General features: G+C 35.7%; 1 protein-coding gene across 1 annotated transcript in view; it reads left to right on the forward strand.

The window, feature by feature from the left end:
• The first annotated feature begins 1,196 nt into the window (after positions 1–1,196).
• Positions 1,197–27,857, forward strand: part of DCP1A (decapping mRNA 1A) — a 51,425-nt gene continuing 24,764 nt past the window's right edge. The window contains exons 1-4 of the mRNA XM_016156358.2: positions 1,197–1,418; positions 4,135–4,175; positions 6,720–6,847; positions 27,088–27,154. Coding sequence (XP_016011844.1) covers positions 1,224–1,418; positions 4,135–4,175; positions 6,720–6,847; positions 27,088–27,154 — 431 coding nt within the window. The 5' untranslated portion in view covers positions 1,197–1,223. The remainder of the gene's footprint in view (positions 1,419–4,134; positions 4,176–6,719; positions 6,848–27,087; positions 27,155–27,857) is intronic.

Raw genomic sequence — 27,857 nt, forward strand, 5'->3', positions numbered from 1 at the left:
AATTCAAACATCTCCTCCTCCATGAAGCCTCCTAGCCTTTCTTGACCAGAAGAAGTTGTTAGTAGTTCCAGCCTCCAGGTTTCAAGAGAACCGTCTCTAGCATTGTCCCAGTTTCCTTGCATTGTCCTACTGCTTTTGGTTTCTCCCAGAGCCAGGTAGTTGTCTTAAACACTCTTCGAAGATCCCAAGGGTCTATCAGTTCACATTAGGAGTTCAGTAAATTCTTGCTTAACGAGTGATGTTTCCTTGTTTGCATTTGTACACACTTCCTATATGATTCTACAAAAAAATATAAGACATAGAATCTCTTTCAATTAACAAATCGTCCTAGGATGTAAAATAATAAACAATACAATTATTATGGGATTTTTTTCCTTTCAAAAAATTAAATTCCATTGGGGTGGTTTTTCAATATTAGAAAATTTTTTTTAAAAAAAGGTAGGGGAACAGAGTTCCATATAGTCTTTACACCTTATTTTACTCTAGCTAGTACCTGTCTCTTTAAAATGCCTTAAAATTCACAACAGATGTTTGCTAAAAGAATGAGCTGTCTTTTTAAAGCTTGAAACGATGCACGACAAACTCAAGCCTTCGCAGACTCTTCCCAACACTGGATGTAAAGATTTACCTGGGATTTAGACGAGGAAAATAAGGAGCAAAAGTGGATACAAGACAGTCCTGTGCGGTTACATGCGGGTTAACTTAGTTTTTCTCGAAAATTTCCTCCAGAAAAATACTAAATTGCTATAACCATGGTGATGTAGTGAGATACTAGATCTGGGGTAAGTTCCGGGGTCCCTCCTTCCTCCCCGCTTCTCGGTGCTTTCTAAACAGTCCAAAGAGCCTTGCATTGCCACAGCGAGGTTTTCGTTCTACCACCCCCGAGCTCTTCCCGTGCACGAGCCGGAGCCAGGCCCGCGTCGGTCTCCAACCTCATCCCGCGGAGCTCAGAGAAAGCTCACAGGCAGCCTTGATCTCGGCGTCGGGACAGTTTAGTTTGCGGAACAGAAACGCCTGGAACCCAAGCACCCTCACCACCCGCCAGCTTTGCCGCGCGGCGGTGCCCAGCCAGATCTTTGGGCCCCTGGAACCAAACGACACCGGAAGCCGGTGCTCGGGCCGTGGGTGCAGTAGAACATAAATAGCTACCGTACCGCCAGCCACAAGGCCAAGCTGAGAGGCGGAAGTTGAGGGCGCTGACGCACTGGGGGAGCTTTGTTTCCATGGCACCTTCCGGTCCTCGACTCCGCCCCTGCCGGAGGGGCTCGGCTCCGGAAACCAAGATGGAGTCGCTGAGTCGAGCAGGGCAGGAGATGAGCTTAGCGGCCCTGAAGCAGCATGATCCCTACATCACCAGCATCGCAGACCTCACGGGCCAGGTCGCCCTCTACACCTTCTGCCCCAAGGCCAACCAATGGGTGAGTGCTGCCAGAACATTGAAGTCGCCCGCCCGGCGACTGCCTCTTAAAGGGACTACGCGGACAGCTCTGGGCGGGGGCGATGCTGGTGTCCAGGGCGGCGGAGATGAGGCCAGAGACTGGACGAGAGCCTCGCCGGAGCCTAAAGGGTGTTGAAGGCCCGGGGATAGGGAGAGAAGGACGAGAGAAGTAGACCCAAGACATCTGGATGAAAAGCCGATGGAGGGGAGGACTGGAGAAGGATCAGTCCTTTGGGGTCGGGTCCGGGCTTGTGGGCGACCTGCCTTCTTTGCAGAAGTGTTAGAGGATATTAGACTGGTGAGGTCAGAAAGATGCCTGAAAGAGTGAGGGTTTGGGGATTATTAAATAAGTTACATGTATATAATCTATAAAGTAAACGCCTTTTCTCTCCCCTACCCTGAACAGACACATAAATAAGAGCCCCCTTCGCAGAGGGCATTTGGATTTAAAGCTTGAAATCCAATTAGTTTCAATTCTTGAAAGACAGGAGGTCTGGCTTCTATCAGACTACGCTGTATTTCCTGAGTTTTGGATAAGATTTCTAAGCATGTAGGAAGAAAAGGGGTTCCATGTTAATTGGATTCCCTTGAAACCTTTGGAAAAGAGACTCTAAATGTTTCTCGTTCTAAACAATGCTGCTGGTAGTTTCACCTCTAAATGCTCCCATTAGACTAAATACTTTTTGGCTTTATTGCACTTGAAGGGGTCCAAAAAGTTACATTTAATCTGTTCACTGACTGACTTGTTGGCCTCTGTTTGAAACTTCCTTCGTTGTTTAAACAACGTAGTTTCCCGTTATTGACCCTTCTTAACTCATTCAGCTAAAGGGTTTGCACTTAGAAAATAATCCATAAATGTCTGATGGATTAAATTCATAAATTACTATATTCACATTTCAGTAAGAAATGAAATCCTTATACTAACAAAATTCTGAAAGATGATCATCATAGTATGTCCTTACAGATATAGGTTATATTTAAACAATAATTTTATGAAAATCATTCAGCATTTATAAAGTTAATTCAGATGCAGGCAGTTGTCAAAATCATCTTGGTTTTTATTTTTCCACCTCCTGGAAGAGGAGGGGGTATGGGAAGCCACAAAAAACAATATTACAGATTTTGAGTGCAGCTGTTTTAGACATTGCCTTAACTTGAATTGTTCTGAAAAATTTCTCTTTTCTTGGTCTACATATAAATTTGTGAAATATAGATTGCAGACAATGTTGAAGACTTGGGGCAGGAACTTATTGACTAACAAGCTTTTCTAATTTTTCACATACTTTCACTATTTTGGAATTTTAATTCTTGCTTTAGATATGAAATAAACCTATAATAACCTGAATTAAAAAATAGTCTGTCATTGTTCATTTGGATTATGGCACATAGAGTATAACCAAAATCTTTTCTCTCTTTGTTATCTTGTAGTGAGTTGTGACTTTGCAGTGTCCTGTTTGCCAAGTTTTCTTTCACTGTGATACAATTGATTACCAATTTTTTATACTTAACTTAATATTTGGAAGTCAAGAAAAAGCCTCTGAATCCTTGGGAAGGAAAAGTTCCATGATGATATATAAGCTAAGACTATACTACTATACTAACACTATACTATATCAAGATGATGAATTTAAAAACATATATATTTTTTTATCCCAACAAGTTCAACTTGATATGACTAACATTTTATTACATTAAAATATTTAGGTCCTATCTAGACTGTGACTGCAGACTAATATGATTGGTTTTTTAAAATTTTGTAACTACGTTTAAGACCTAAATACACTATCACAGCAAATGAAAGATGGTGTGAGTTTGTACTTTCTTAAAACATTTCACTTTAAGCAAAAAAAAAAAAATTATTTGTAAGACCTACAATAATTACATTAAGGCAGAGTATAGTTTTAGTATTCATATTCACAATTCTTCAATAAAGTTCTACAAATAACAAATTGTGTTTGACTGTAATTCTTAACTAACCACATTTGCTATTCATGAAAGTATACCAAAATCCCCCAATTTGGAAACAAAGTATCCCATAGAAATTCCTTTTTCCCCCCTACTAACATTGATAAACTTTAAAAGTGAAGAAATTGCTGTATATAGGGCCTTTCCTTTAAAAGAAATTTGGCTAAAACATTTTATCTTTAAAAAGTGAAAGCTAATTCTAGGATTTTCTTCTTTAAAATTTAAAAAAGAAAGATGCTGCAGATAAATGGCATGTTGCTGGATTGAACTGAGCATTGCATATACATTAATTCGTATCAATAGCATAAAAAGTATACAGAAGAAACTGGTAAATGTAGTTTGTGGAGTGAGACTTACTTGACCTGTTCAAAAGTGATTAATTTTAAAAGTTGATCTTTTTGTTTTGTTTTGAAACATGGCATTGAGCTACTGGTCTTTTTTTTCTTTTCTTTTTTTCAATTACAGTTAATATTCAATATTTATAGTTATTTCAGGTGTATAGCATAGTGGTTAGACATTTATGTAATTTACAAATTGATCCCCCTAGTAAGTCTAGTACGCACCTGGCACCATACATAATTATTACAATATTATTGACTATATATATTCCCTCTGCAGTACTTTACATCCTCATGTAAATAATTTGATTTTAAACATGAAGTATTCTCCTTTGGGACTATTTGGGGTTGGATTCTAGGGGAAAAAACTAATTGACTCATTGTCTATTATAGGAGAAGACAGATATAGAAGGGACCTTGTTTGTATATCGAAGGTAAGCTTTTTTTTTATGACTTTTTTTTAATATAATGGTGAACAATATCATATGAGTGGTTCAACTCTATTATACATTTGTCTTTGGAAACTTTCTGCTTCATTTTTCAGTTATTCATCCTAGCTGTGAGATTCTAACCAAGTTATCTGGTCTTCAATCCTTCCTATGATTCAGAGTAAACAGAACTAGAACTTATTTAGGAACCCAGCAAAACCATCTCAGAATAGAAGACATTAGACATGAGTCTAAAACAGATGCCTTCCCCTCCTCCATATAAAAAAAAAAGATGCATAGTTGAGAAAAAATATAATACATGGACTAGCTCCATAAAATAATGTAATTAAAAGGTCAGTCCTGCTGTTCAGTGAGTGGTTACTAAAAGAGAGGTTATCTTCTATGACTGGTTCTGTCCTCTTTCCTACCCCCTCCGCAAAAGTTCTGGGTTATCTTCAGTAATGTGTATTTTTAGTTTGAGAGTCCTTTAGAAAGCCTGGATTAGTCATAATTGAACATTTTTTATTTTCAACTTTTTCTGAGAATTACTATTTTAAAATGTAATTGGTTTTCAAATTGTAAGTTTTGTGGCCACTAGGCAACTAACAGGATCTGATAGCCATGGAGTTCCTCGTTTTCCTGGATCCCTCTTAGGTTTTGCTCTGACTGGGGCACACTCCTTTCCTTGGTTTCTAAAGCTTAGAGAATCAGCAGGAAATATTACTGACATCTGGTTCTTTTCCTTTCCTTTTCTTTTCTTTTTTTTTTTTGTATTGTGAGGTATCTTTTAAGATTGCCTTTCTCTGTTCATGGTAATTATCAAAAATTTCTCAAATATTCTCCAAATTTTGGGAGGAAAAGGCCTTTACCCTTCACTTCTTTCATTATTCATTACCAATACAAATCTCTAGAGACTTCAACTGTTGTTAGAACTTTGGTATCTGTAATAGTTGGAAAGTATGTCCCTAGCCTTATTATAAGAGTATAGTACAGATTCACTAATTATAGAAAATGTAGAATTTAGTATAACGAATGACTTGACAATATAGTTCACAGAGGCCTACAGGATAATGATTCTAGTAAAAGGAGACCAAAGAAACTATTTGGGAAATGTAAAAACATTTTATGTACCTTAGATAAAGGTATACCAGCATGTCAGAATATCATTTTGCAGACACCTTAGCTTAGAAGAAGCCTGGATCTGGAGTCAGAAAACCTAAAGCTAAATGTTGGTTATGTTATTTGTGTGACTTTGGGCACAGGCCTGAATCATTCTGAGCTTGTTTCCTAATCTGTAGAACAGGATTCTAAAATCTCTCCCACATATACAAGGAAATGAATGAGAAACTAGAAAGTGTTACAGGGGAGCATTTGAGATATTGCTCCCCAGCATATGTCATCATTCTCGGCTCAACTTCTTATAAAAATGCAAAAAAAAAAAAAAAAAAAAAAAAGTATTACATGCGAAGGATATCGAAAGGATCATGTACTAAATCACTCTAATGTGGGAATCAAGGGCATTTCTTATTGTAGGATTTGAGGCATTTTCTATCTAAATCAAGAGACCTATGGAAAGACCTATTTGGTGCAAGAAAAATCATTATTGTAATGGCTGACAGTCATTATAACCAATCCTGTACCATATTTAAAATGATATTTTTATTGGGCAGATGTTTGTTAAGTATATGTGTGTCTATCTTGGGGGTACATCTGGTGGGGGGGGAGACAAAAATCCTATTTGCATGGGGCTTACATTCTAGTGGAGAAGGAGTATAAAAAATGGTAAGAGTTGCGACCACATCAGTTCTCAAAGGGCAGTAATTTATGCTGGTCTCACTGCCTCATATTCAGCCACACTTTTCAGTGAGACGCCCGCTCTCACATGGGGTTGGGCTCATTGATTATTTGACCTAAAAAACTAATAACTGCTGCCATAGCATATCTTTTAAATTATGCTCCTTTTGGTTTCTTTTATAGCAAGAAATACAAGTGGTTGCATCTTTAAATCTTCAATCTTCAAGTCAGAATTTAATCATACAGTGGGTCTGGTCACCTTTTCTTTATGTTGGAAGAATTTTCAATCTTTAATAAACATTTTTAAATGCAAATGAATAAATTATAAGTTATGGAAAAAGAAGAGGATTAGAGTTATTGAGTTTGGGATCAGGTTGGGAGCATTGAAAAAGGTCGGTAGGTCTCAGGTAGGGCTCATTGAGAAAGTGATGTTTTTGAACAAAGGCTTATGGGAGATAAGATAACTAGATGCTTGCCAAGTAGTCTTTAGGTGGAGGCATACCTGTAGAGAGAACGTTAAGATGCTAAGTGTGGTTGGAGCCAAGAGGAGCAAGGGAAAAGGCATAGGAGATGAAGTCAGGGGGCTGGGGGGTGCACATCACCTGTGGCCTTGTGACCTTAATAAGGACTTTGACTTTTACTCTGAGGAAACTTCAAGAGGAGGAGGATTATGATCTGACTTAAATTTTTTGTTTATAGTTTTAAATGTTAATTGTGTTGAAGTAATATATTCATTCTTTTTCTATTAAATCTAAGGTCAGCTTCACCTTACCATGGTTTTACCATTGTGAATCGATTGAATATGCACAATCTGGTTGAACCAGTGAATAAAGATTTGGAATTTCAGCTCCATGAACCATTTCTTCTGTATAGAAATGCAAGCTGTGAGTATATTTGTTTCATTACAGTACATATTTTTCCAATTAAAATTGAATGACTTTAGTTTCTATCAGCACATTATTTTTGGAGTTTTGAGTTACAGAAAAATTTTGGTGTATACTCCCATAATTATAAATGAGTCTTAGTAAGATCAAATCTTTTAAATTGAGCTTCTCAAATTTAAACACTTTTATATACAATAACGTATATATTATTTTAATTAACTATGCTATTCCATACAGTAGCATTACATTATATTCTTGTTGTTTTATGAAGGTAAGTTTCACCTTTTGTTTTTCTTGTGACATTTAATTATTGGCTGCCCATGACCATGAGCAACAGAACTTAGTTTGAAAGAGGTAGAATGGGGACAGACACCAATATTTTATCCACAAAGTACTATCTTTTCTCTCGTAATATTTTACAGTTGGTTTATTTAGTGCAGTGTCTGCTAGGTACAAACACTGGGCCAAGAGATCTTGTACTTTAATATTAATGGTACAATAACCTATGTGGGGTAAGCAGGGAGTTAAGTCAGCTGAGACTCAGAAGTGAGTGGAGAAAGGATTATAACACTTTTTTCTGCTGCATACTCCAGGATCCTTTCAGGCATTTTACAGACTATAAGAATGGTTGAATGTAGTCAGCAAAACACGAGTAGCCTTTTCAAGGTGTAATGCACTAAAAAGTATGCAATACTTGTTTCCTGTATTTCAATAAGGGTAATGAAGGTACAAGTGAGGACAGAAGATTATATGGTAATTATCAGCTAAGGAGAGAAATGTTGCTTCTAACTTAAAAAGTAAAAGTTAGTGTGTTTGAAGTTCACTTGACTGGGAGGTAACTGGTATTGGGGTAATGTCTTCAATATAAAGTATAAAAAGCTACTAGAAATTATGCATCCTTTAATTCCCTGAATGAGAAATGGTAAGGTCTGTTTTGTAGCTAGAAACCCCAAATTCTTCTCCCTATCTCACTTTTAAGTATCAGAGTGAAATGCAGTCTATCTCTTGACTTTTCAGTAAACTATTTGTCCAGATAATTACTGCTTTGAGATTTTAATTTCTGTGGATATACTGGAAAAGCATACTGGACATGTTTTTTAATACTTATAAGTTCAGATGGATTTGTTTAAATTGATGTTAACAATAGAATTATTTCAGATGGCTGTTTGTGCTGAATATTCTATTAAAAGGGAAATTCTACAAAGGAATTGTTTTGTTTTGTTTATTAATTTTTCCCCAGCTTTATTGAAGTATAATAGACAATTAGTTGCTTGTATTTACATTGTACAATTCAATGAGATTTTTTCAATTATAGTTGGCATACAATAATATATCAGTTTCAGTTGTATAGCATAGCAATCAGAGATCCACATAACTCACAGAATGATCACCCCACTAAATCTAGTACCCCTCTTCCCCCTTACATATTTACTGCAACATTATTAACCATCTTCCCCATGCTACACTCTACATTTCCATGTCTATTCTGCGACTATCCATTTGTACCTCTTAATCTCTTTGCCTTTTTTTGCCATCTCCCCCAACTTTCCTCCCATCTAGTAGCCCTCAAAATATTCTCTGTATGAGTGTATTTCCACTTTTGTTGTTGTTTATTTTGTTCTTTAGATTCCACATGTATGTGAAATCATGCAATATTTGTCTTTCTCTTTCTGACCCACTCCATTCAGCGCAATACCTTCTAGGTCCATCAAGACAATATCTTTTTACATCCCTTTCCTTTTAGTCTGTGTGTGTCTTTTAATCTGAAGTGAGTCTCTTGTCGGCAGCATATGTGGGGGTCTTGTTTTCTTATCCATTCAACCACTCTATCTTTTCGTTGAAGCACTTAATTCTTTTCCATTTTAGACACTTGTTGATATGAATGTAGTCATTACCAGTCTTTATTCTCTTTTTATTTGATACATGTTTTTTCTTCTTAAAGAAGTCCCTCCAACATTTCCTGTAACACTGGCTTGGTGGTGATAAATTCCTTTAGCTTATTTTTGTCTGGGAAGCTCTTTATCTGTCCTTCTACTCTAAATGATAGCTTTGTTGGATAAAGTATTCTTGGTCGTAGATCCTGGGTTTTTAATCACGTTGAATATTTTATGCCCAGCCCATCTGTCCTGCATAGCTTCTTTTGAGAAAGCAGCTGACAGTCTTATGGGTGCTCCCTTGTAGGTAACTAACTGCTTTTCTCTTGCTGCTTTTAAGATTCTCTCTTTGTATTTAACCTTTGGCATGTTAATTATGATGTGTCTTGGTGTGGGCCTCTTTGAGTTTCTGGATTTTGGGACTCTCTGAGCTTCTTGGGGGTTTAGGTCTATTTCCTTCGCCAGGTTAAGCAAGTTTTCCATCATTATTTTTTCATTATCTCTTCAGCTTTTTATTTTCCTCTTGGTACCCCTATGACACATATTTTTACATTTAATTGTGTCTCATAGGCTCCTTAAATTATTATAGTCTTGGCTTCTTTTTTCTCGCCATTCTGAATGAGTGTCCTTGGCTTCCCCATCCTCTATATAGGTCATTTGGTCTTCTTTATTCACTGTTTATTCCATGTAATACACTTTTCATTTCAGACAATATGTTCTTCATTTCTGACTCTTTCCCTTTTATAATTTCCATTTCCATTTTGATGTTTTTTATCTCTTTTTTAAAGTTCTCACTGAATTCATCTATGCTTCCTCTGAGTTCATTGAGCATCTTTCTAACCAGTTTTGAACTCTGCATCTGTTAGATTGCTTTACTCTATTATTTCTGGATCCCTGTTCTGTTTTCTTACATGGTTTCTGCTTCTTTGTCTTCCCATTTTGGCTGCCTTTCTGTGCCTGTGTCTATGAACTACACGAAGCTCTTAAGTCTCCTGGTCTTATTAGTGCAGCTTTGTGAAGTAGGTGTCTAGTGGCATAGTCCTGAGAGAGGTTCAGTTACAGGCCAAATTTATAGCCCCAACCTGTGCCCCTCCAGGGCCACCTGTTAAGATTCAGCAAGCAGTCCACAGATGCTGTGCTTATAGTTGCCTCAAAAGGCCATGCCAGAAACCGAGGCCAGCTGCCACCAGTATGAGTCTAGGCACTGCTCAGCAAGGGGCACCTGACTCACCGAAGATACACCTGGATGTGGCTTGAGTGGGACTGTGAGTTGGTGGAGGTGGAGTTTCAGGGAATCCTCTGGGCAGAGCGACCTCTGTTATCTAGTTTGATGACATCTCAGCTTCGGTGGCGCTGAGTCTGTACCCAGGGAGTGAGGAGGGCTCAACAGGGAACAATAGATACTACTGGCACTTGTGTACAGAACAAGTGTCGCCTCTGGCTCTCCCTCTGACAAGTCAGTGTTCCCCTATAAGTCCCTGATCCTCCCTGCACAGCCAATGTGGTGCTAGTGCTCTGAGTAGGCAGGTTCGTCACCACAAAGGTCCTCTCACGGACACAGCCCCTTTAAGAGGCGTCTGCCGGTGCTGGCTACTGCTGTTGCAGCTTCTGTCCCACTCAGCCGCTCAAGACTGGGCAGCCTTCCATCCTCTCCCCATCCTACCTCCTCCCATTGCAGGGTGATTTCTTATTTCTCTCCCTAGTTGTAGGGTTTATTCATCTAGATTCCAGGCAATTTTCCTTGCTGTTTGCTCCTTGTTTCTGTCACAACTTTGATTTGGTCACAAGAAGGATGACCAGAGCCTCTATCTATGTCATTTTTTCCCCCTCTCCCCTGATTTTTTTTTAAGACCAATTGGATTAAGTCTATTCTTTACTACCTGAAAACTTAATCTCGTTATTACTTCTAAGAAAAATTCGATCATTAAAATAGCAAGGAAAATTATCAGAGGCCCATGTACTTAATTACCATTGAGCATAGGCCTGAAGTGAAACATACTGTATTTCTTTCACAAGTGAAGGTTCTTATAAAGTTGAAAGTGCAACATAGTACAAATACAATTGAACTGTAATTAACCAAAATTTAATCAGAACCTTAATTATCTGGAAAAATTTCCATATTTCATTTGTGGAAGAAATGGCCAATTATAAGAAAACATGCTAATATTAGGCTTTATTTTGTGATAATTTAACAAATAACTTCAGTGTAACCTGGGGTCAGCATAAAAATGTGAGTATTCTATAACTTTAACCCTCCTATAGTAACATAGATTAATTTGTCATAATGATAAGACCGTAAATCATCAGGAGTGTATGTTATTCGAATTGGAATATTTTTTTACCATTTTTTTTATTTATTTTTTTTATGGTGACGTTGGTTAACAAAATCCAGTAAGTTTCATGTGACTTACATTTAACAGTAAGGTGCATATATATATATATATATATATATATATATATATATATATATATATATTGCATTATGTATTCACATAATTAGAATCTTGAGCAGGAAAGTGCACTAATGCATTTTATTTAGAGATATTTCCACAATAGTTCTCTTAAACAAATCTCACTCAACCAGATCCTTCTGTTCCCTGTTAGTGGGGGCTCTGAATCATCTTCCTAAGAGCCTTATAGTTTCTGATACTGCTAATTAGAAATTCAGGAGTACATCAGCTTGTTTTCAGACTAGAGAAAGGTCTGAAAAGGTCAAGTGCAATGCTGTGGGTGTATTGGAAACAGCCTAGAAGAGGAACTTGGAGAAAATATTTAAAGGAATAGCTGTATCAGGGAGAAGTAGTAAGACAGCATAAAGTGATTCTGAAACCGTTAATACACCTCTCTTGAGTAGTGTATGTTTTGTCTGTCTCGTCTTAAAAATGGAGAGTAGTCTTGTCAGGTCAGCAAGCTGTTGAGTTGCTCAGGGATTCGTTCTTTAAATAAAAACTTAATTAGTGTCTGTATATATAGTTAATTATACCAGATTCAGTAGCTGCTCTTTTGTCATTTTCTTGTGGGAAATAGCACCAAGACACCTGACCCATTTTATTCAAGTTACACCTTCACATCCAGCTTCTTTTGCTCAAATCAGTTTTTAGAGTTAATGTAATAGAAAATTGAACTATAACGTTTTTCTGGTTCTAAATTATTTATTTTGTTTTGTTTTTCTTTTTCTACAAAATGTTCATTGTGCAAGAAAAGGTAAAGTCCCACAGAGAAAATGCTTATGCTAGCCAAGATTCAAGACACTAGCCAAGATTCTCTTGAATCTTTCAAAAACAGTATATTTTTATATACTATGCAGGGGCCTTTTGGCAGCTACAGGACTCCAGTAGGACTGCAGTGAGAGTTAGGGAGACTGCAGTTTCTGTAGTTACTAAGCAAAAGTGATATTCCCAGCACCTTATTTCTGATTCCTGCTTTACAGATGAGGAAACAAGAATCCCAGAGAAGTTAAGAAATTGCTCAAGTCACAAAGGTTACAAGTGACAGAGGCAGAATTCAAATCTAGGTCTGTTGCACTTCGGAGCCAATGTTCTTTCTACTCCACTTCAATAATAAAATTGTTTCATCAGTCCACATTTCAGAGCACAGCTATCCAATAGATCTCTGTGATGATGGAAATGGTCCACCAGCTACATATGACTGTTGAGCATTTGAAATGTGACTGATGAAACCAAGAAATTATTTTTATTTAATTTAGTTAATTTGCGTTTAAATAGTCATAGGAGGCTAGTGACTACCATATTGGATAGTGGCAGTCTAAAGCACGAATCTGTGCTTAAACAGACCCCTTTGTTGTGCCACACCAGAATTGAGCAAGCACTTGGGAAACTTTGGATGAAATTTTTATGCCTCCCATTTAGTCATTCCTTTTTAAAATTTATAAATGATTTCTAGAGACAAAGGTGGTAGAAGATGTCTCTTAGGGCAACTTTGCCATGGTAACACTCTCGGCATGGAACTTAGTTTGCAGACGAGACTTCTAGGCTTTGCCATCTTACCTACCGTAACCTTAAACAAATCACTTAAACCACTGACCTAACCTACTTGTCTTAAAAGGGCATCATATATGTGAAGGTTTTTTGTCAAGCACTTACAAATATAAAATATTATAGACTATGTCCCCATATTGGATTCAAGCCAAATGATCTTATTAGTCATATGGACTTTGATATTACCCAGGTTCTCTTACAACCAAAGCCTACAGTGTGCTTCTTCCCATCCCTTCTAACTAATACCATGACAAACTACGGACTCTGTCTTTACCAATATTATTTTCAGAGATTGTAGGAGCCATCATTAGACAGCCTGAGATATGACAAGTTGAAAAAATATATATGTTAAAATGAGAAATCTTAGAGGATACAGATTTATGAAACTCAACAGAAGCAATTCTGTTGTAGAGTTCATTTTTTTTAAATATTTTTTTTATTTTTCAGTTACAGTTGATATACAGTATTTGTTGCAGGTGTACAACCTAGTGTTTAGATATTTATATAACTTACAAAGTGATCACTCTGATAAGTCTAGTACCCATCTGCGTGGTGTTCATTTTTGTCAGAATACTAGAACACATAGCGCCCTCCTGGCTAAAACATGATATTAATGTAATGATGTTTTAATCTTCCTAAAATGCATTGAGGAGAGTTTTAATTTTATCTGCAATTAGTTGAAAAAACGTAGTTCTTTTGCTATGTAAAAATATGCAGTACTACCAATCTTCTGATTTTCTGGGGTTTTTTGCAAACAGCATCCAATATCACTTTTGCTTACTAACTGGATTATAAAGCCATCTTTCTAGACTCTGAACTTCTCTATAGCATAAGCACATTGAGGAAAATACCCTTCAACTTCTGTCCAGTGATATCGTGACAGAAAATCTTCCTACAAACATTTAGAAATGCTGTATAAAATATGAAATGCATAGCTTAGCCAGAAAGGGAATAACAGACATTACAATGGGCCAGCATTAAAGTTAAAACTGAATGCTAACATGGAAAACTTGTGAGTTGACACTTGCTGCCAGCTTCTAGTTCTTGGGGATGGGGAGCTCTCCTTAATATATGGACTCCATTATTACATGAGATCAAGAGAAAAGAACTTGATTCTTTGTGAGGTGCACAGTTGGAATGGAGACACATATACCAGGATACAGCCAGGTCACCTAATGAGTTACATATTATGAAATTAGAAAAATATTGGCCCACCAACCTAGGGAGAGATGACAGGCAAGCTTATCTAGCTCAGTCCAGGCTATGAATTAGAGGGCAAATGTTTCCCCTAAAAATTTTAACCATGAGCCTTCCCTCATTCAGATTTAGGGTTCAAGTTAAACCATTCATTTGGTATAATATCTTACCCAGACCAAAAAACTAAATTAATCTTCAACTGGTCAGTACTCTAGAACACCTGGCAGAAGCAAATGCAGAACACTTTTGGAAGGACACATCCTTAACCCAAATTGCCCAGGGATCTCATTGATAAGCTTCATGGTCCAAAATTACTAAATATACAAGAAAGCAATTCACAGTCAATAAAAGGTAGGTTACAACCAACAAAAAGATTAGCCAGCCTTTCCCAAAAACTTTAGTTCATGAAATGATCACATATTTTAATAGTTTTAATTTCAGGTATAAATTATAAAATAAAATGACAGGTAGGTATGAAAAATAAGAAGTTAAAATTTTAATTGTTGAAATAAAGTCTCTACCTGGACTCAATAATTGGAAAGAGTGTTGGGAAACTGGAAGAGACATCTGAGGAAAATATCCAGAATGCATCCCAGAATGGAAAAGAACTGGAAAATGTTACAGGATGGAATTGGAAAGCCTAATGTATGGCAGAGAAGAATTTCGGAATGATAAAATAGATTTTTAGAGATAAACAATATCTGAAGAGATTATGACTAAGAATTTTCCAGAATCCATGAAAGACATAAATCTCAGATTTAGGCAGTAGCCTAAGTCCTCAAGCATAGTAAATAGAAATAAGTACACACCTGAACACTAATGGTAAATGATCAGAGACAATGAGACAGCAACCAAATGCTGCTGGAGATTGATTATTTACAAAGAGCACCAAACAGGCTGACAACATATTTAGTTGCAGCTACCAAGTTTGGAAGACAAAGGAATAAACTGAGGAAAAAACAACCAACAATTCAGTAATTCAGTAGAATAAAGATTTTTCTCAACAAAAATAGAATTTTTTTCTCTGTCTCCAGCAGACCCTTGCTATACGTGTGTCTGAAGCAGCACTGCTCAGTAGCCACTAGCTGCATGTGTTATTGAGCATTTGAAATATGCCTGATGCAACTGACTTTTTAATTGTACTTAATTTAAATTTAATAGTGCAGTTTTAAAGGCTGTAGTTAGAAATTAGAAAATTGAGCACAGAAATAGGAAATAGGATTTAAGAAACAATAATGAGGAAAGAAAAGGAAGCAAATCAAAATAAGAATTGACTGTATAAAACAATAAAATGACTAGTTTGAGTAGAGGTATTAAGAAGGTGAAGCAAAAATGTTAGACAGAAATAACATAAAAGCCAAAGCATACCCAGACAAAGATGAGATAAATTGATTAACCATGGTCTTTTAAATCAAGCTATGTGTTCAAAAGATTCAGGGAGAACAAAAATAAGATATCTTAATTTTAAACCAGTACAAACCAGGATTGGAAAAAAAGTGAATAGAAACCATGGGAAATAGAAAGCCCAGAATAAACTGGCATAAATAAATAAAATCAATAATTAGAACTTAAGTGAACTAAATGTGCCAGTTAAAAGACAGATTCTGAGATTAGGTAAAGATACAGAATTTACCGATAATACCTTTTTCAAAAAACTTGAAACTCAAAAACCTGAAAAAATTGAAAGTTAAGGGGTAGAATGAGATATATATCAGGCAATTATTAACCAACCAAACAATGCTGATGTAGCTATTAAGCAGACATAGATTCTAAAGTAAAAAATCATCATTGGAGTAAAAGTTACCACACAATGATAAAAGGAATAAATTACTTAGTTAAACAATTCCAAACTGCTAAATACCTAGTGTATATCAGAAATACATACCAAATTTTAAAAATCCATAATTATAGTGGGAGATTTTAACAGGCCACCTCAGTACTTGACAGGTAAAGCAGACAGTTCAGTAAGATTGAGGAATATTTAAACAATACAATTAAGTTTGATCTAATGGACATATTTAAAGAACCCTTCTCCAGAAATTTGAGAATTTGCAATTTTTCCAAGTATATATCAGAATTTTATAAAAGTTACCACATGTAGGTCACCTAAGAAATTAGAGAAAAAAAGAGAAATCCGAGTTAAGTTGAAGGAAAATACAGATGAGTAGAAATTAATTGCAGGAAGTAGAAGTTGCAGTAGAACAATAGAGTGAATCCACAAAATTAAAAAAAAAAAAACTCCCCTATAATGTGATTGATCCAACAAAAAAAAAAGTGACGAGAGGCGTAATTGGCAAAATTAGGAATTATATATTATATGTATATTGCAACTAAAGGTAGAGAACACATTTTTTAAAAAATTAGAAACCACTATGGAGAACTTTTTGCCTAAAGGTAATATAGATTGTAGATTATATGGACAGACCTAGAAAAGCATATGTAACAACATATCCATGAATAAACAGATCCGAATAAAATCACAAACAATAAAGTAATTGGGTCACTAGTTTAAAATCTCTTCCATGATATCTAAAAATGCTGACAGGAAGATTCTATTCATTAAATAGTACTAGGACAGTTAGTTCTCCATATAGATACCAGCTTCTGAAAAAGCAGATATAGGACCTATATATTTCTGTTTTTATCACAGGAAACTTATCTTTACAGGCCACTTCTTCAGTGAGGAAGTCATGCTTCTGTTATTCACTGTTCCTTTAGTAAACATTTGATGAGCACCTGCTATAAGCAACATACCTCACTAAATATGTTTCTCTTAGAAGGTGCTTTTCCCCAAGACCAGTATCAAGGGTCCTTTGATTTCTACTTTGGATACTTTTCTGAGTGAAAATAATAACCTGGAATCTGTTTTTAATATATATGCTTACTTACAACTTAATTATGACATGCCTCAATATTTTATAAGGTGGCGTATGAGTAAATTTTTTAAATCCCAAATTTGATGTTTGAATCAACAAAAAAATTAAAGCAAGCGAATTGGTTTTTCTCTTTGTTATAGCTAAACAGTTTAACATTATAACCTGGTTAATAGACGATATTAAGATAAAGGTTTATGGTACCATTAAGTTCTGCAAAATCAATTATGGCATTTAATGATTTTCTTTTGCAAAAACTATTTCCGTATCGACTTTTGTTTTTAAACAAACAAGATAATTATTTAACTCAGACGCACACCTTAATTCAGTGATATTTATTGGATATGTCATTTGCCAAGCACTTTACCAAGGGCTACGTGCCATTTCAATTAAAGCCTGTATACTTTTGGAGAACTTACGTTTTTTAGTCCTTAAGTTCTATTATATTTTCTTAGAAAATTATAAACAGAAGTCATTAAATTGGGTGAGAACTTTTAGTGTCAGAACTCTACCTTTCTGGTAAGGATCAAGATTCTTAATGAAATATGCTACTATATTAATCCCAGTGCTATGCCTATTTATTTCTAAAATAACCCTGTCAATTAATTGTAAAAATTAATTAAGATGTGTGATTTGTGAATTATCAGTTGTAAATTTGAAGGATTAGGTTAGTAATAGTGAAAATCGAATCCACCAGAGAGACAAGGACAACTCTTCATGTTTCCTCCTCCCAGGTGTAGGTCTTCCACTGAACACCACTTGTCATATTTCAAAATGTTTTCTATAATTCAAAAGCATTTTTGGAAAAATGAACAAAGTATGTTGTTCCATGACTTGCTTAACAAAAAAAAAAAATTACCATAGCAAGAACAATTGAAAGTAAAAATGCTATTGCTATTTAATATTTTTAAGAACTTACCTTCAAAAGCCTGTGAGAAGTACCCCTTTGTTTCTGCTTCACTTACAACTTTTCCTTTATATCGGACATCAGTCTCTTGATGTAGAGCATTTTGAATTAAAATTAGATCACTAGAAAAAGCAGAGAGATTCATTTCCATAGTGTTGAAAATGCAGCTGCCAATTGGAAAGTTTTAGTTGAAGAAACACTGTAGCGTGTGTGCTCTTTCTTTTTTTTCTTTTCTTTCTCTCTCCCTCTCTCTCTCTCTCTCTTTTTTTTTTTTTTTTTTTTTTTTTGTCTTTGCTTGTCTTTTCTCTGTTCAAGGGCAAGACTCACAACAGTAGAGGTGGTAGGTGGCTTTTGGCCTTTGGCATGAATCTTCAGACTTTAAAGCACAGTGCAGGATATTTCCTTGCAAGAGAAGTTTATAATTTGTCAAGTCAAAAACTCTGAGTTCTACCTCCAAACTGAAAGAGGAATTTATAAACAATTTTTTAAAGTTCCACAGTTCGTTCTTTGTGATCTTTGAATTCAGCACAATGCTACTTAGCCTGAAGAAAGGCAGTCTTCCACCATCAGCAGCAGCACTGCTGTGGTGGGTATGATTCTGTAATCAGTGAAGGAGAAAGGATCTGTGGCAACTGCATTAGTCTGGCCTTCTGGACCAAGATAAGGAAAGAGCCTTGCTGTTGCCACATTTGTAGATTGAAGAGGTAAAAACACCATGAAAACATAGAGTGACTTAGACCCCTGGTGACAGTGTTGGGTCAGAACTTTCAAAAATCTGTATTACTTTATGTTGTAGACCCTGCTTAGTGTTTTAGTAGAGCCTCTACCAGGTACCTTCTTGTTAACTTTGTAAATCCACAAACATTTTAGAATTTTCATGATGCTTCACTGAGGCATTTTTCCACCTAAGGTGGTGGTGTCAGGTAAAAAATAGTTCTCTTTTGTGTGTGTGTGTTGTCTTAATTGTAAAGATTTTAAAAGTTAACCATGTGTGCACCATTATTTTTTTTAGATTAATGTTTTCTCTTTCGAGAATCACAAAGGACACCAACAGTTACTTGTAGCTAAGTGGCAGAAATGTGTTCTTAATATGTATATGCATAGGTTTTCACCTTGTATTTACATAGTGAAGTTCATCGTGAGGTGAAAATTGAAAGAGAGAAACTACTAATCCAAGAAGATTCAAAGCCGCTGTGAGGCAGGCAGAATAAACCCTTCAGACTTGAGTTCTTGAGGTTCAGTACCCTGGAGGATCCAGGCAGATCTGAGCTACTTACAAAGTTACTGCTTCCAGGCATGCTCAGCTGTTTCTTTTTATTAAAGACACACGATAAGCATGTGCTGCCAGCATTTAGGAATTAGGATATTTTACACATAACATCTGGTCACACAGCACCTGCATTCTTGCAAATGCTATTAATGGTCAGCCAAAGCTCTGGGTGGGTCTGCCCACCACAGTCTCACTGATCCCACTGGTCATTTGCTTTAGACCCCTGATTTGAAAGATCTTTTAGTCAGTTGACCAAAAGATATGTAGAAGAGAAGTAGGGAAAGGAGAAGAAGGAAGTTCCCCCTTTTCTTAGACTATCTGGCTGATTTTAGGAAACCCAGAAAACTGGAACTCAACTCCATGGAAGCCAATAGCCATATTTCCCACCCTTTGCTGTCCCTTATGATGCATAAGAATGATAATATTCATGTGGGACACTGGGGTGAATAGACCACCAGTGAGGGATGGATGAGTCCAACATTTTGGCTAACCCATTATCACTTGAGTGGTGCTTACTTAGGGGAAGCTCTGCCATAGGGAGTGGCGAGTGCTATGTGGCAATAATGGCAATATATCTTAACAACAGAAAACTCTTGTGTGAGTCGCTGTTCTATTTGGACTTACTTATCACTTAATAATAAAAAATTTATAAGTAAGAATGATCAGTTGTGATATTCTTGGGTTCCTTTTCTTAATCCCTAAAAAACTTCAATGGTCATTTCATGTGTCTGGATCCTATACTGAAATTTTTATGTTAACAGGGACCAGCAAGCAGAATTGCTGGTAAATATTTTCAGACTTGATTTAATTTAGAGAGGGGTGGGAAATTTTTAAATAATAAACCAAAGAGTTTACAGAATAGCATTTTAAAATTATGTGGCTCGGGTCTTTTAATCAATATTCAATAAATATTTACAATTTAAATTTTTTAAAGTAGGCTCTATCTCTACCATATTAGTGTTCAGTGGTGTTTTAAGCAATGTGTAAGGAGTAAGCTGCTAAGGTAATTGAATCCTATCTACCAGCCTTGCTTATAGGTATATGGCGTTTTTCCTTACCTGCCTGTTTACCACCTCCTACAATCTCCTGTTGAAACCCCAAATCAGTCAGTCTTTGGTTCCATACCCTTTTTCCTCTGTGTTTGTGTTCCTACCCCCATCTGGAAGCCTTTCCCTTCTCTCTTTTTCCCAACCTTTTGATATCGATGTGGTGCCACCTTGCTTATTCTTGTCTTAAATGATCTGTCAAGGCAGAGGCATTTGCTTTTTCGCTTGCCAGGGCAGGCTTATGTTTATGTAATCTATTCCATTCTTATTTTTATAATCAGAAGGGTGTTCCTTGTGTCTAGAGTAAATTTTGTTCAAAGCCCATTTTCTTGTTTTTGTTTCCTGGTGTAAGGGATCTTTATCAGTATTGACCTTAGAAATTTTATAACTCTGAACACCATTACCAAAAAGCTGTTATCACACCCCTTTTCTACTTGGCATCATACTGAGAAAATCTTCAGCCTCTTCAACCTTTCAAAAGTAGGTCCGATCTAAATAATAAATGAATCGAAGAGACAACATGTGCATAAGAGTGATTCTTTGCTCTGTTTTTGGGACATTTCACAGGATCTCTAGAAGTCTCAGGGATTTTATAAAGGCTCCAAATTAATTTGGATTTTCTTGCTCTTGTGTATGCTATATACCACTCCATATGAGAAGTAGAGTGAAGTATCACGTCAAATAAAAACACGCTGCTGGGTGTTCACACAGGCTCTCTAAAGAAATGGAAAACTCTAACTTCTCAGCTTTTTAAAATTTCTCAATATTGTCAGCCTTATTTTTCACACTTTCACAAGAAAAGTGCTGTCATTTGAAAAGGAAACATTTAATTTGGGTATTCTTTTTTACGTCTTGGTATTTTTCATGGAATTAAACTTAAAGGTAATTAAATGTCCTTTCACACTCCCTGACTCTTCAGCAACTTGCCTATGTGGCCTGACTTACTCAGGACAGCTGTTAATTATTAGTCATGAGGCATGGTGGTTGTCCAACAACTAGTTTGCTTCCATCTTGAGAAAAGCCATTTGTAATACAGGATGCCATCAGTATTTGCCATAGCAAAATAATACTGTATTGCCAAATCCCTAAATCCTCTGTGGTATAGTTAATCAAAGAAAATTATTTCAGGTTGTTTCAGCAAGTGAATTGTTGGCAAAATGTCTTGGGCCTTAGAGTGTAAGTTCTCCTTAGGGAAGAACACTTAGCTTTGGTTTGGAGATAAGGTCCTCTGCAGTTTTAGCTATCTGGCAAACTTGTCTGTCTTTCCTCACCAGTGACAGTGACAGGCATAGTGGCAGATCTTTTGGCCTTCTTGCCAATTGTATGCACTGAGCATTTGATATGTTGGCAGACAGAGCCGATTCTTAGATGCGTGTCTGAACCTCTACAGGTCTGCTTTTGGCAGAATTCGAGTGTGACTCTTATCCTTTACCCATTAAGCTATCATTATGGCTTCTTTATCTTTATTTCTTCTGCAAACATGCCTTTGAAAGTGTTTGGCTTTTTTTGGCACTTTACTTTATATGTACAAGAGTGGAAAGCATGTGTCTTATTGTCTTATTTTGAAATTTTAGTGTATTTCTTCAGAAGAAAAAAGGTGGACTTAAGATTTGTCATGACGAATCGACAACTCTGATGAACTTATTTTGATTATCAACTGAATTCTTTCCTAAGAGAAACATTATTAAATGCCTCTGTTTAGCCAAAAAAAAAAAAAAAAAAACAAGTGTGTTCCTCTGTGAGCCTGATGTATAACATATCATAAACTTTTTCTCATCACTCTAAGTTCTATGTACCTAAATTTTGTACTTAAATTTTTGTGTTTTGGATGTTCTTTAGTGAAGGTTGGAAGAGGCATATTTAAAGAAAGATAAGTGTGTACAATTGCTATATATGGAGTCTTTTCAAAGCCTAATCTGATTTACTCTATGTTGGGGCAATCTTTAGCTGCTAAGAACATAGCTAAATAATAGTTATCTCCTCTGTAACAAGGCTGCTGCTGTGCTCTTCCAATGGGGATGTCAAAGTTAATCTGTTGACATCATGTAAAATATTCCAAAATTACTTGTTATTCATGGGACATTAATTCTATTTGAAGTGTTTTGAAGTTCTGTGAACTAGGGGGGCTATGAAAATGGGTTCCAAACACGGGAAACTATTCACAGCAGGCCAAAAACAATAGCCAACCTCAGCTGCCTCACAGTAGTGTGTGCCGTCATCTGCAGGAGACATGGCCAACCGTGGGGTCTAACATTTTAGGACAGTTTTAGTATAATGGAAGGTTTCCCTGCCAGAAAAGTCTCCTTGTGAACAGGATAGGAAAGAAATTCCTGTTCATGCTCTTGATTCATTAAAAAGAAGCCATTTACTCACTCTATATATAATTTTTTAACTCAGTCTACAATGAAAATAGAAAAGTCCAACTAAATTGTTATTTTAATTGAAAGAGGAACTTTTAAAGTTATGATTCGCCATGAAGTCTTTTATAGAAATGTAATTACCTTAATTCAGGGTAAAGCAAAAAATTTAAATTGATTGCTTTTATTAAAATAACTTTTATTAACAGTGGCTTTCTAAATTAATATATATCAATAGTATCCTTATAGAGTTCAAATAATAGCTATTAAAAATCTATTTGTAATTTATTTAAAGTTTCCTATACTAACATTGTATTTCCTATATTGTGTCTTTTTTTAGTGTATAAATTTTGACTTACTCAATTGTTTATATTTTATGTGTTGTTTTATCTTCAAGCATAAATGAAGCTCATTAACTTTTTGTTTCTATAAAAAATTTTGTTATTTAAACTAATGAAGTAATAGATGTGTGGTGGCAAGACTATTGGTCTAGGCACAAGAAGACCTGAGTTCTAGTTCTAAGATTATTTTTCTTTGTTTTATTAATAAGTCACTTAGTCTTTCTGCGAGCCTGTCTTCCATCCATAAAAGTGCATAATGAAAGCTCTGATTCAAACAAAATAGATTAGACTCGTTTCTCCTTACTTTTCCATGTTAAGTACAACTAGAAAACCCAGAACTAACACAAGAGACAGTCAGGAGAACTTTGAAAGGTAGGATGAGAAAGAGAATCTGGTGCGGAACCCAGATTGACAGAACACAGCAGCAGGGAGGGTGTCTTACAATCCTCCCACCCAGCCGAATAAGGGGACCCTGGTCTATTGTTTCTCAGTCTCCATCCAGCCTAGCAACACAGTGTGGCAACACCTGTGGCCCAGGTAGGTTCATTCTTCCCCTAAATCGAATGGGAATCCTGCCTACAGTACCAGTTTTATAAGCCCAGCAAAACTGTCAGAAATGATTGGAAGCCCTACTGACAATAATTGGTCCCCAAAGAGAGTACTTTCCCCGCTTTCCATGATCAGGAAATGAGGGCAGGGGAGGAGTCACATCACAGCCTGTCCTGGGAAACAGTCTTTATCCGTAAAGGTCAGAGGTTCCCTTCTCCACCAGAGGCATACCAGGTGGCCTAGCCATAGGATATTCTTCCTACCCCTTTAGGCAACACTGGCTGAGAGCCAACTAAATCCCACCTGAAGAATTTAGAAAAAGAAGAGCAAAATTAACTCAAGACCACAAACTGCAAAACTCAACTATGATAAAATAGATAACATGAATAGTCTAATAGCCATTAAATAAGTTGTATTCCTAATTGAAAATCCGAGAAAGTAATCTCCAGGCCCAGACAATTTTACCAGAGAATTCAAAGAAGAATTAACACTAATTTTATAGCTTCTTCCAGAAAACAAAAGAAGGGAACACTTCTCAGCTGATTTTATAAGGCCCGATGCCCAAACAAGACAAAGACAGTACAGAAAAGGAAAAGAAAGCTGTAAAAACCATTATTTTTCATGAACTTAGATGAAAAAATCCCCAACCAAATGTTAGCAAATCCAAAAATATAGAGAAAAGAAATATTTAAAAAGTGGGCTTTATTCCAGATACAGAAAGCTGATTCAATAGTAACTATCAGTCAGTGTAATCTACTGTGTCAACAAGCTAAAGGGAAAAAAATGCAATATTTTGTGGTTTTAGCATATACCAAAAAAACTGACAAAATCCAATATCCGTTTATAATTAAAAACTCAAGTTAGGAATAAAAGTGCACTATTTCACCAAAAAGAGCATCTGCAACAAACTTACAGCTAACATATTTACAGTGAAAGGCTGAAAGTTTCCCCTCTAAGATATCAAGAACAAGGCACTCTCACCCCTGCTATTCAATACAGCACTGGAAGTTCTAGCCACTGCAATAAGGCAAGAAAGAAAAATAGAAGGCCTATAGATTGGAAAAGAAGTTATAAAAGTGTCCCTATTCACTGATGACCTGATTGTCTATGTACAAACTCCTAGAACCAATAAGTGAGTTTAGTTTGTTTTAAGGATGCAGGATCAATGCACAAAAATTAGTCACATTTCTATATATTGCCAATGAACTTGTGGAAACTCAAATTTAAAACAATACTATTTATAATCTCTACCAAGAAAATTAAATACTTAGGTATAAACTTAATAAAACAAGTATAGAATCTGTATGCTAAAAATAACAAAATACTGATGAAAGAATCAAAGAAGACCTAAATAAATGAGAGAGATGCCATTTTCATATATTGAAGGATCCAATATAGTAAAGATGTCAGCTCTTCCCAAATTGATCTCTAGATTTAAAGCGTTTCCTGTCAAAATCCCAGTAAGGTTTTTTGTAGGCATAGACAAACTTATTCTAAAATTTACATAGAAAGTCACAGGCCCTAGAAGCTAAAACAGTCTTTAAAAAGAAGCATAAAGTGGGGAAAATTATTCAACCCAATAGGAAGGCCTACTCTATAGCTGTGGTAATCAAGATAGTGGGGTATCGGTTGAGCAGTAAACATAAATAAATGGGACAGAATAAAGAATCCCAAAATAGATCCATACAAATATGCCCAACTGGTATTTAACAAAGGTGCAAAAGATTCCTCAGAGAGAATGTTCAGCAAATAATGTTGGAACATTTGGACACACACACACACACACACATCTTTTTCTAAACCTTTTTATAGAAAAATTAAAATGAACCACCAACTTAAATATAAAACTATAAACCTTTTAGGAAAAAAATTTGGAACTAAGGGTCAGCAAAGAGTTCTTAGATTTGACACCAAAAACATGGCCCATAAACAGAAAAATTGATAAATTAGACCTTGTCAACATTAAAAACTTTTGCTCTGGAAGGATCTTATTAAAAAGATTTAAAAATTAAAAAAAAAAATGCAGACAGGGAGAAAATATTTTCAAACCATATACCCCACAAAGGACTAATAATGTCTCGAATATGTAAAGAACTTCAAAAACTCAACAGTAAATAAAACAATCCAATTAGAAAGGGCAAAAGACATAAACAGACATTTGACTAAAGAGAATTTACAGATGACAAGCACATGAAAAGATGTTCAATATCATTAGCTATTAGGGAAACGTAAATTAAAATCACAGTGAAATAGCACTATACAACTATCAGAATGGATGAAGTTAAAAATAGAATAACAAATGCTGGCAAGGATGGAGAGAAATATATGAATCACTCATACATTGCTGGTAGGAATACAGAATAGTACAGTCACTCTGGAAATTAAACTAAACGTTCAACTGCTGTGGCTCAGTAACTGTAGTTTGGAGCATTTAACCCAAAGAAATGACAATTTAGCTTCACACCAAAACCTGTACATTAAAATTTATAGCAGCATGTTCATAATAACCAAAAACTGGAAACACTCCAGAATTCTTTCAACAGATAAATGGTTAAACAAACTGATATGTCCGTACCATGAAATACTACTCAGCAAAAAAAATGAGTTATTTATGCAAGCAACAAGTTAGAAAAGTCAGTCTCAAAAAATTGCATACTATATGTGATTCCATTTATATAACATTTTTGAAATGATAAGATTATAGAAATAGAAAACAGATTAGTGTGTTTTCCAAGGGGTCTGAAATGGAAAGAGGACCACGGGAGGTGGATGTGGCTATAAAAGGGGACTGGGGATCCTTGTGGCCATGGAATTGTTCTGTATCTTGACTGTAACAATGTAAGTAGCCTGGCTGTGCTATAGTTTTACAAAGTGTTGCCATTGGAGGAAATAAAGGGCACACAGGATCTCAGTTTATTTTTTACAATGTGTGTGAAGCTATAATTATTTCAAAATTTAAAGTTGTTTTTTTTTAATAAAGAAGCATAATGATTACCTGCGCTTCCTATGCCAGAGTTGTTAAAAGTATGAAAGGAGGTGCAGCCTGGGACAGTCTTGTCACAGTGGGTGCACATGGTAGGAATGAGCCATACTTAACCATATGTTTATTTTTAATGTATCTATTCAGCATTTCTAGTCTACTTTATCCAAAAAGTATATACAATAGTCGTACGGCATTATTTTCTTTGATAAAAATTATTCACCAGGTATTTTTTGAGGGCTTTCTTAGTGCTGATTACCATACTGGGAATAAAAAAGTGGGAAAAGAAGTGTGAAGAACTGAGCTCAGCCCCAACACTTTCATTTCAGATGTGAACATAGTTGATCATAAGATGAATATAGAGCTGGTATTTGTTTTGAAAGCTTTGTTTGTATTGTAAAATAATATTAATTCTATATATTAAGTTTCAAGAGACTCAAATTCTAGTGTTTGGTCAGCTGGTAAACCTGGTTTTCAATAACTAAGACACTTTTCTACATTTTACAATCAATTTAGAATGCATCTTACAATCAATGTTGATTCTTAGTTTAACTGGTGTCATTTTTCTTTCTTGATAATATGTAAAATAATGATTCATCTTAGTGGTATCTTACACTCAGTTACATGTGGAAATGTCTAAAACCAACTATTTCTGTAGTTTTCATCTGAATATTTTATCCTAATTTTATTAAACATTTTTGAGGAGAGGCATTATTTTTCTTTAGAGGACCTGTTAACAATTTGAGTCTGATGATAAATTCTGTGACAGTCCATGGCAATAATATATTATTTACATTATGTTGAAACCTCGTTTCCCCTCATCTTTTTTTTTTTCTTTGTTTTTCAAGTGTCAATATACAGTATCTGGTTTTATGACAAGAATGACTGTCACCGCATAGCCAAACTCATGGCCGAGTAAGTATTGTATTACCCCATAGATTTATTTCATGAGTGATACATTAGAGATGAAAAATGACTTTCCTCCTTACTTTTCCTTGTGACTAGTGTGTACTAACTCGTGTATTTCCCTCCTAATTTCCTGTTTGTTGTCAAAATTTGGAAAAGGCAGAAAAGCCTAAAGAAATCTAAATTATTTATAATTCTCCTTCCACTCCAAGTGTGTGTTAGCCTTTTAGTTTGTTTTTTTCCCAGTCTTTTTCTTTATGTGTATGTTAGGTTGATGTGCTTGATGGTTTCTTAGAATAACGGTATCATATATACATTTTACTTTTTGTGTCAACAGCATTTTTACAGAGCATTAAATGATCCTCTGCAGTATTTCTAATGACTGCATTGTATCCAGTCCTGCAGAAAGATCATACTTTAACCAGGACCTTACTGTTAAACATGCGGTTAGTGCCATCAGGCTGCCTAGCTCCAGAGAATATCATTTACATGTAGTGCACAGCCTAACCACCATATGCAGTGCATCTGATTTAGGTTCCATCCAGATTTCCACTATAACAAGTGGTAGCTACTATGTCCAATAGCCAATGGAAAATTCCTATATACATCCATGTTTACTTCCTTTAAGTGAACTTATTTTTGACATAGATTCTAGGTTTAGTAGTCCCCAATCCATTAATGGGTTGTGTATCAGGAGATTTTTTGTAAGTCA

Source organism: Rousettus aegyptiacus, unplaced genomic scaffold, assembly GCF_014176215.1.
Source record: "Rousettus aegyptiacus isolate mRouAeg1 unplaced genomic scaffold, mRouAeg1.p scaffold_m13_p_4, whole genome shotgun sequence".
In the NCBI taxonomy this organism is placed as follows: Eukaryota; Metazoa; Chordata; class Mammalia; order Chiroptera; family Pteropodidae; genus Rousettus; species Rousettus aegyptiacus.